This window comes from Zonotrichia albicollis, chromosome 7 (assembly GCF_047830755.1).
Source record: "Zonotrichia albicollis isolate bZonAlb1 chromosome 7, bZonAlb1.hap1, whole genome shotgun sequence".
Lineage (NCBI taxonomy): Eukaryota > Metazoa > Chordata > Aves > Passeriformes > Passerellidae > Zonotrichia > Zonotrichia albicollis.
Genome location: NC_133825.1, coordinates 34,081,454 through 34,091,045, shown reverse-complemented (window position 1 = coordinate 34,091,045; position 9,592 = coordinate 34,081,454). Strand labels below are relative to the sequence as shown.

Genomic DNA, 9,592 nt, shown 5'->3' with positions numbered 1-9,592 from the left:
TTCCCCCCTTTTCAGCACTGTCCTAAAACCCAAATCAAAATAAGTAATATAGGATAGCTGCAGCACACACTTTTCAAAGTGGAATAAAACATTGATGCATCCTCTTACAGTATTCAGACTTCTGAAATCTGTTTCTCACAAAGTTCAAACAGTGTTATATTGTAACTCTTATACATGGAACAGGTTAAAAAAATCCTCCAGAATGGGTTTCAAATGCATCTACTTCTATAAATTCCTTGGTTTGGTACTTGTGTAGTAGCTGCCTCTCTCCTAAGAACATGATTGATTCTGTGATTCCTCTTGAGATCAGTACTAACTTCCACATTGGCATCTGTATGCAGAAGTGTCTGATTAACACCAAGCAGTTAAACTTAATGAGGTATTTAAATATAAATTTATAGCTTCTCTTTCCCTTCACCAATCCTTTTCTCTTGGAACACAAACCTTGGTAGCACAAATCTACAAGCAAGGAAAAACTAGTTTGTACAGCAACTGTAATTCTCTTTTCTTCAGAAAATAAAACCGTATTCTATTTGCAGCTGCTTTTAAGGCTCCTGTCAGGCACTCTCAAGTAACTCCCTCATGCCAGCGGCTGCACGGGATCAGAGGGGTGAGCTCCAGGCCAAGCCGGCCCCGCTGCCCGTCCGTGCGCGGGGTCCCGGCGCCACCTCCCGGGCACCGAGCCCGCGGCCGCCGCTGCCTAAAGCGCTTCAGGGCTTCCTCTCCAGCAGCACCAATCAGGTGTCAGCCGTGTTCAAATACCTGCATTATCTACGGAAAGCTGTCCCATCACTGAGCGATCATCCCCAAAATATTCTGCTCCCTCTTTCACACTTCAACTCAAGAAAGTCACCCCCTCTCTGATCAAATGGCGCCACTGCTCCTCCTTGTTTTCTTTAGCCAAAGATAAAGGATTGACCTCTATGAATATTGCCCTCACATTTTCCTTCCAGAAGCCTTCACTTTGTCTGTAACTGGAACAGCATAAGGATGAAAAAACTAATTCACCAAAAAGGAGCTGAAGTTAAGGCAAGCAATTTTTTCAGTATTTTAGAAGAATTTAAGGCTATACAAGTATCAATGTGTACTCATATGTTTCCCCTCAAAGTCAAGGTAGATAGGCTGCCTTAAAAAAAGCAATTTACACCATTCCATATAGGCACAGCTCTTACTGCATTAGAAGTTATGAACACTTCCAAAGATGCTGTTTCAAGTAAACAAAAAGTCTCACACACAAGCTTTTTTGAACTTCATCATTTTAATGGAGTCAGAACAATTCTATACAACTATATACAGATTTTGAAGCATGACTAAATATCTATTGCTTCCTACACAGGACAAGCTGGAATAATACAATGGGAACAGGCCCTAGCTAAGAAATATAAACACACTTTTGCAAGGTTATTTTGCTATTCTTGATCGCAGCCGTCGCTTGATGATTAGATGATCACTTTCCTTCTCTTTCTGTTCTACAAGGATCTGAAAAAGATGGATTAAAGGATTGTTATTCAGCATTCTTCAGAGACAAATGATATTCACCTTTTAGACTTATGTGCCCAACAGAAGAGTTTTTCCCAGAATTTGTTTCCAGAGTTTTGCCTGAGTCACTCTGGTGAAATTTACCCATTGACTGGGAGGGCAGTCAGTCAGTAGAACCGGCTGGCCAGGGAAGTGGTGTAAACAACATTCCTGGAAGTGTTCAAAAATTGCGTGGATGTAGACCTTGGGAATATGGTTTTGTGGAGTTAACACAGTTATGCTGGGTTAATATTCTTTTTCTGATACAAGAAGTTTCCAAAAATCTAAAATTTTAAGCTTAAATTTCTCTAGCTTTCTCTGACTTCCCCAGGATTCAGTCTTGCATTTTTTTTTTTACTTCCAAGCTCCTTAACTCATTTTGCTCAGCACTTCTGACATTTTCTTCTTCCTCCTAAGGACAGCATTGTGGGCTCTGCTGCATCCATTCATACAATTTACAGAAAAACCAGTACGGGCAAATGCTTACACCACAGCATAGGGAAGAAAGGAAGGAACAGAATGAAGAGATGTACTTCCAGCAGAGCAGAAGAATGCTCAGCACGACAGTTACTGTATAAACCATAAAGTTGGATTTCTGAAACAACACATCAAACTCTGGCCTTCAAGACTCCGACTGGTTTAGAGCCACAAAATTAAAACACATCCAGAAGACTATTTAGACTGTGCTTTGAAAAGCATGGATGTATCCACATGCTATGCCCAAATATCACCTGGGCCTAAATGGAATTGAAAAATACCTTTGGTGCTCACCTGTGAAGTTATTTGTACATGCAGACCTTTATTGTGTTTCAGTCATGTCATTCCAAATCTGTGGATGCCTTCCTAGGCCCTATTTCTCTTCTCCCTCTATGCTACTTATTTATATATAAAAATATATATATACACACAAATATAATAATACATATATATATTTTTATTACACACTTAGATGAGCTGCAACTACTGGAAAAACAATTTAAGACTTCACTGCTGTAGCAAAGAAAAAGTAATCCTGTACACACTACAAGATATCAGATGTGAAGGTATCTCTATCACTGCTGTATCACCTACACAGTCAGTCAGCAGTCAAAGACAGGTGAGAAAACAGAAAAAAATTAGTAAAACAGCAGACAGAAAAGACCAAAAGGAATGGTTAGGTACAAAAAATATCTAGGTTGGTATTTTCCAACGTCTTCTGCAACTTGATTAGACCTTCAGATTTGTCTTTTTCTCCTAATAGTTAGTTTTAATTTAAGATTACAGAAAAACACTACAGTGAGGAAAATAGGAATCTTAATCACTTACTGAAGAACTAGGGATATCCAGAGGGCAAGAAATGTCAGTTGTATACAGCTTTCTCTTAGCTCGTTTTGGCTTGAGCTCATTTTCTTTGACATTTTCTTGTTCAGCAGACTTGGGAGAGCTTATTGTCTCAATAAGCTTCTTTGCTAGAAGACAAATTTTATCATAAATACATGTTATGGTTTTGTGAGCCTCAAAATTAATGAATAAAGTAGGCTTTATTAAAACAGTTGAAAAATTAAACCAATGCAGACCAAAGTTCAAGTATAAAAATTCAGAACTGGTATTTGACTACCAGTTTTCTGTAGCTGGAAGCAATTTTCTGTAGCTTCAGGTGCAAAAGCTTAAAGGACACATTTAAATAGCACATTAAAAATCAATTAGGATTCAGATCTCACTTAAAGACTACCAAATTGAACAACAGGCTTAACTTTTGTGCTGACACAAGCACAGTTGTACAGTCAATTTCTTCTATACCTTTTTATAGTTTAATCAAACAAGTACTAGCTCTATAAAAAGAGGAGTATATGTACTAGAAAAAAAAAGAAAAATAAGAAATATGCAGTACTGTTATAAGTTGGAGAATTATGTGGTCCTCACAACCAAGACAATATTTTCTTCTCTGCCATTCTACAGCAGCCAGAGAATAGGAAATAAGCCTTATTAATACTGTACAAACCTTTAGAATGAATAATAGTAGGAGAGCTTTGGAAAAAATCACCAATTTTCTGTAGTGTCCCATCTTTTTTCTTAGATGACCTTTTATTTAGAGTGGATTCTTGCCTTCTTAAGGAGTATTCTTTTCTAAGAGATTGTGCAGTAGACATCTGTACAGAAATACGGGATCATTGTTTAAGCTGAAAATTGCCTTAATCCTCAAGTTTCATTTCATTTTACTTCAATGTCATTTTCAAGCTGACACATTGAGCTTTGCTACTGACACCTTTGTACAATTTAGTAATGATATCACTACAGCAAGTAAATGTAGACAACCTCATTTTACACCCAGAAGAAAGAAAATCACCAAAGTTTCACAGAATACACTTAAGAGCATGAGTCATACAGTAAACACAGGAGTTTTCTAAAAAAGAAAAGGCAGATTAAAACTTGTATTTTACTTGACAGCTAATTATAATTCTATTGTATTAATTAGAAATAAAAGAATCTGATAGGGCAAATAAATGTCTCACCTCCTGAACCTACCCAGGTTACTACTATGGCCTAAAAGAATCTTTTTATAGCTGCCATATATGTAGAAAAACTTTAGTTTTACTTCAAAGGCATTGCCTATAACATCACACTCAAACATGCCCAAACTGTTCTTTTTAACTATTCACTATACAACATCCTTCCCCTTTGAATCACTGCACACTGCAGCTGGGACACTACACATTCTTGGCAAATACAGACCCTTTGGCTTATAGAGCTTAGTAGAAAGACACCATAAATGTTGAAGAATCCTGCTGAAATACATGGATAAGAATAAGAAACTTTGGCAAAAGAATATTTGCTCTTTACAAGCCTATCTTTACAAAAAAGGCTAAACTGACTTCAAAAATGGAACAAAATCATACCATTTTTTTGTTGCTCGTAGGTGAGTCAGCCATAGCAGGTTTTGCATTTCTCTTGTTCTCACTCTTCACAAAATCCTAAAGAAAATTAGAAGAAATTATAATTGATACCAATGACCACCTAAACCAAAATAAACTATTTACAGAACTGATCTGTAATCCCACAGATCAGAGCTGGAGACAGCAAGAAATGGCACTATCCGGGAGAGAGAAATGCAAAAAGGTAAAGAGAAAGTGCAAATCAGGCACAAGGAGACAGAGTCTGGATCAGCTGAAGTCTGTGACCTTATTCAACACAGGCCAGAGATCCAGCACTTGGGAGACATGGGGTTTAAAAAACACCCTGTGTATATCCCTGGGATCTCAGCAGAAGATAAGAAGTTAGAGTTCTAATAAATGATCACAGTAAGCTGCACAACAGATTTTGTCAGTTGGTTGAGTTCACACCTCATTCATCTCTACACTCTTCCTTTTCCTTCTTGGCTTGAGCATTTTCACTGTAACTGGTGAGGAGCTGCCCTGGTGCTTCACTTCCATCTTATGGGGTTGCAGAGGTGTGAACTGGATTTCCATCTCTGGTTCTGGGAACCGACTCGATTTTCCATCCTCTGTGGACACTTCAGTAGAATCAAGGACAATTTCAGAATGGTCCTGCAGGTATGTGGAAAATGGATGAACATAAGATTTTAACTAATTATGAGTTAAATACTGTATAGTACATATCACCCCCACCTCCCAGTGGATTGCAAAGTAGGTGTTCTATTTTCCAGGTGTTAGCTTTCACAACACTTACAACAAAAGTGAAGAAACCAACTACAGCAGAGTTGAAGCCTTATTATCTAAAACCTTTTTTGTTAAATTTTGAACTTTTTTGTGTCTATGATCACAGAATTTTCCTCAGCCTGATACTTTGTTTCCAAGCATTTTTTCCTCAAGGGCAGAAGCCCTTAGTGATTGTCTCCATCTCAACTCCGCTGCTCCTCAGGAACTAGGCAGTAATAAAATAGCAGCTTTTGTGAGAAAAGTATAATATTTCTGTAGCTGATCTTTAAGGAGCTTTCTTTCCCTTCTAGAGAATTCCAGCTGTTCCTTCTTACATTGGTTCACCCTGAAGGTGAAACCTTCCTCTTCAAAAAGAAAATGATAAAAGCTCATGGAAAGCCAGAAGGTAGTTCTGAGAGGGAATCCCGCCCAGAATCCCAGCAGCACTGCATTCCCAAGAATTTTCAGAACTATATACAGAAATATACACTAAAAAAACCCCAGAATTATTAACATATCATTAATACATAAACAAGCATACCTCTTTGTTTACAGACTGATCAATTTTATCTTGTCCTTCTTCAGGTAAAGGTACTTCTGCCAAAGACTGAGGATTTTCATGGTTAATCTGCTGTTTCATTTCCTTTATAAAGTCATCTTTCTCTGCCAGCTGTTTTTTTAGATCTTCTATGCCAGTTTCCTTATCCTAATAAACATAGCAAAAATTGCCACAAATTTCAGGACTGTCAAGAGAAAGTAACATACCACGAGCATCTAATGATTACTTGGTCATGACAGTTTTATAACTGCAGGCTAAACCAGTCAGGTATCCAACACACAGCCAATAATTTAATGCCTTTATGTAAAGTGAAGAAAAGCCTTGTAAGAGTCTAAGGAAACATAACAAAACTTTCAATTTTACTATGCTTTTTTAGAATTCTAAGTTCACCACCCATTTGCTCATGAAGCTCTTGGTGCTGTGAAAAAGACAACAAATGGGAGAATTTCAGATATCCAGTCCAAATTCACAGGAGTGTTTACTTGAACTACTAAATACTTTCAAACTCCAATTTCCATTACAAATTCAGTTGCAAACAAACGTAAAGCTTTTCTTTTTAAATTAGCTGCAAATGGTTTCAATATGATAGTGTTTAAGAACAAAAAATAGAGCCAAATGCAAAGAGCAACTATAATATTTTGCAGAATCAATGGGTAACAAAAAACTCTCAAAAATTCACGCAGCAAAAAGAGAAAACTGACCTTTTCTGAAGCCATTAGTGCAGCCTGTTTCAGCCTTTCTATTTCTTTATCTTTTTCTATGGTGCTAGAAGCCAAAGTCTTGAGCTGTACTTCCAAAGCTTCTACTAGTTTGTCTCTTTCCTCACGCCACTTTTGAAGATTGCTGTCCTTCTCTACAAGCTGTGCAGCAAGTCTTTCCTAAACATTAAAAAAGGTAGGTTAGAATAGAACACCACTTCTACACAGTATCTAAACTCTTCTGCTGGTTTTGCTTTGCACAGTTACTACTATTTTATAGCTTTAGTAAATTTAAGAGACTATGCAGATCTTCTAAAGCTCACACAGAACTAGTTTCAGTACAAATATGGAAAAGTAAGCCATGTTTTAACTAGAAAATCTGTATTTATACTCCTTGTGAAGAGGATTTTCTTTTTGAGAACCACAGCTCCTGTTTGCTCACTTGAAGATTTTATAAATTACAACTATCAGACAAGAAAAGTGACAGATAAAGTAAAATTACTTGTAAACTCCTAACATCCTCCTGTACTGATGGCAGGTCCACAAAGGCATTGCTAACTACTTCTAGATGGAAATGTAGTTTTAGATTGCAGAAGTTCATATAATAATTTCATCTGATTAAAAAATTGCAACCTTGCTGCAGTCCAGTGATCAAGGTGCCTTAGTCAGTAACTATCAGTCTCACCAGCATTAGCACATACTACCACAGCATACTGACTAAGTGTTTTCTAAAGTAAGCTTTCTAAGCTTTTAAGGAGCCATTCATTTAAGTGTGGGTTATTTATTGGTGTTTTACACATAGTATGAACTTTGAAGACTTAGTAACGTGATGGAATGGGAAGGAACAGGCATGTTAATTTCCATTATGTGTTAAGATTTTTCATTTTATGAGCCTCCTAGTCTTCCTCTTTCATATTTAGAACATCTCATCCAGATTTTGTCATGTGAGAAAGTAAGGGAACACGCAAAGGCCAGCTACTCTCAAGTGCCCCCACTGTTCAACACTTGCCAAGTCATTTACTCTGCACAGAAGACACTACAGGACACTGCTGAGACAAAGTCACTTACAATTTCTGCTTGTTGCTTCACATGATGCTCTCTACCCTCCACAAACTTTCTCATTTCCCTGTTGCGATGGTTCTCAGCTTCTTTTACTTGATTTATGAGTCCCATTTTTTCCTCAAGCCACTTCTTCCGATCAGTTTGATACTTCGCCTCATTTTCCTAATTTGATGAAACCAGAAATAAAACCATAAGTGGAGAGAAAAAAAAAAAAGAGACTTAAAATTCAGAATTCCATTGAATGGATTAATTTCAAAAACATAACAGATACAGTAGCACAGTTTTACTCTAGCATACTCCCAGGTACAAGTAGTATACTCAGTGTATAATACTTGTTCTTCTGTATTGCAAAAAATTATCAATTTTCAGCATTCCTTATTCAGACTGACACACCTTCATAGAATAGAATGTTTTTCCTCAAAGCATTTTGGGTCAATCACAGACACATATGTCAAAAGTAATGGTAAACAGACACTTCTACCTTACAAATCCCCAAGCTTTTATGCTGCCTGAAAGGACATGCTAGAAAACTCATTTCTGCTTCAAGACTGGAAGGGAAACAATGCAGGACAGTTTGAATGGTAGGCAGAGACAGCATGTACCTAAGAATGTCACTTCAATCCACAGCAACTTCGTCTCCTTTTCTATCACAATCAAACCTCTTGTCAGACATTTTACCACATAAGACAGGAAAAGTTGCTTAGAAAATAAGTCTCCTTTCTAATCCAAGGAGAGTTAGAGGAAAAGCCTCAGCCTTACAGGAAGGGCTTACAGGCCATGCAGCCAGCACAAGATCTTGAGAGAGTTTGATTTAACAACTGACAGGAGAGATCCCTGGAACTGATATCAGGGGTTGGATTAAGACAGCTGTAAGGGAAAAGCAGCTACAGAAGCCCTGTGCACAGCAGCAGCATAGCACAGGGCAGGGTACACTCTGTTATGGGGCATCAATGATGCTATATGGAAAATATGCTTCCGAGGAGGTTTCCTTTACCAGTGTAATCACTTGCCATATCATGCCCTAGCCTCTTGAAGACAGTGACACCAAAAAAACTTAGACTCCTTAAATGGGTGTTATGGCCTTAGATTTAAGTATGAATTATATCATTATATTTTACCTTCAGTTCTTTTTGGAGCTTTATGAATTCCTCATCTTCATTTATGGTTTTCTCCTCATTTTTGCTCATCTTTTGCTGCCAGTCACTATTGCACTGGTTATTCAGCTCTCTATATTTCTGCTTCCAGGCTTCCAGTTCTAGGAAGAACACAAAATGAGTTTACATAATGTATTATTTTAAACATATATTTGAACATGTTTCTATCCTTTTCCTAAAGTTGCTTGGATTTAGCAGCTATGATCACAGACAACAGAAGCCCTTTAGGATATTACTGTTTGTTATGAAAAAATAACACCTAAATAGCAATTGCTAAGTAAAACCAGAAATGTAAAGCAGCTATCACAATACACATTCAAAACAATTTTCCTTCCCTGTTCCCTTCCATGGAGAGATTACCCAAAACCAATCTGTTGGTCTCTTCTAATTTGGCTTCAAGCACTTTATCTTGTTCAGTCTGAGTCTGTTCTTGTTCTTCTAATGTCATCCGCATATCTTCAATTATTTTTTCCTTTGCACACAGATCTGAAAATATGAAAATTAATTTACAGATGAGCCTCCTCCTAGTTCCCACCATTCTCCCAAACTGGCTCAGTTACAAGTCATTTCTCCACTCCCTGAGATCAAAAGCTCTATTACAAGGAAATAGAACATCTATACAGAACTTTCCAGATCCCAAATTCTTAAGTGATTCCATTCTCACTAGTTTAACTTAGATGTGTGTTTTGGTGTTAAAACACCAAAACATGGCTTGTATGGCTATGAGAAACTAACTACTGTTCAACCCCTAAATGTTTATCAAACCTGCAGAAACTTTGTGCTACCATACACAATAGTGCGCCAGTTCATGCTTTTGCTAAAATGGACAACTAGAATAAAACCAAATAAATCCCAGTATTGACTAAATGAACACTAAGATTTTCTCTGCTTATGTTTCTTAACCTGAGACTGTTTATTTCCTTACAAATATATCTAGTAACAATTCAAAGAAAATTATTTTCTGAC

General features: G+C 37.2%; 1 protein-coding gene across 1 annotated transcript in view; it reads right to left on the bottom strand.

The window, feature by feature from the left end:
* Positions 1–1,249: 1,249 nt before the first annotated feature.
* Positions 1,250–9,592, bottom strand: part of KIF20B (kinesin family member 20B) — a 30,359-nt gene continuing 22,016 nt past the window's right edge. The window contains exons 24-33 of the mRNA XM_026799744.2: positions 8,987–9,112; positions 8,591–8,727; positions 7,479–7,634; positions 6,414–6,590; positions 5,695–5,859; positions 4,839–5,042; positions 4,395–4,469; positions 3,500–3,647; positions 2,824–2,966; positions 1,250–1,479 (exon numbers count right to left, since the gene is read on the bottom strand). Coding sequence (XP_026655545.2) covers positions 1,402–1,479; positions 2,824–2,966; positions 3,500–3,647; positions 4,395–4,469; positions 4,839–5,042; positions 5,695–5,859; positions 6,414–6,590; positions 7,479–7,634; positions 8,591–8,727; positions 8,987–9,112 — 1,409 coding nt within the window. The 3' untranslated portion in view covers positions 1,250–1,401. The remainder of the gene's footprint in view (positions 1,480–2,823; positions 2,967–3,499; positions 3,648–4,394; positions 4,470–4,838; positions 5,043–5,694; positions 5,860–6,413; positions 6,591–7,478; positions 7,635–8,590; positions 8,728–8,986; positions 9,113–9,592) is intronic.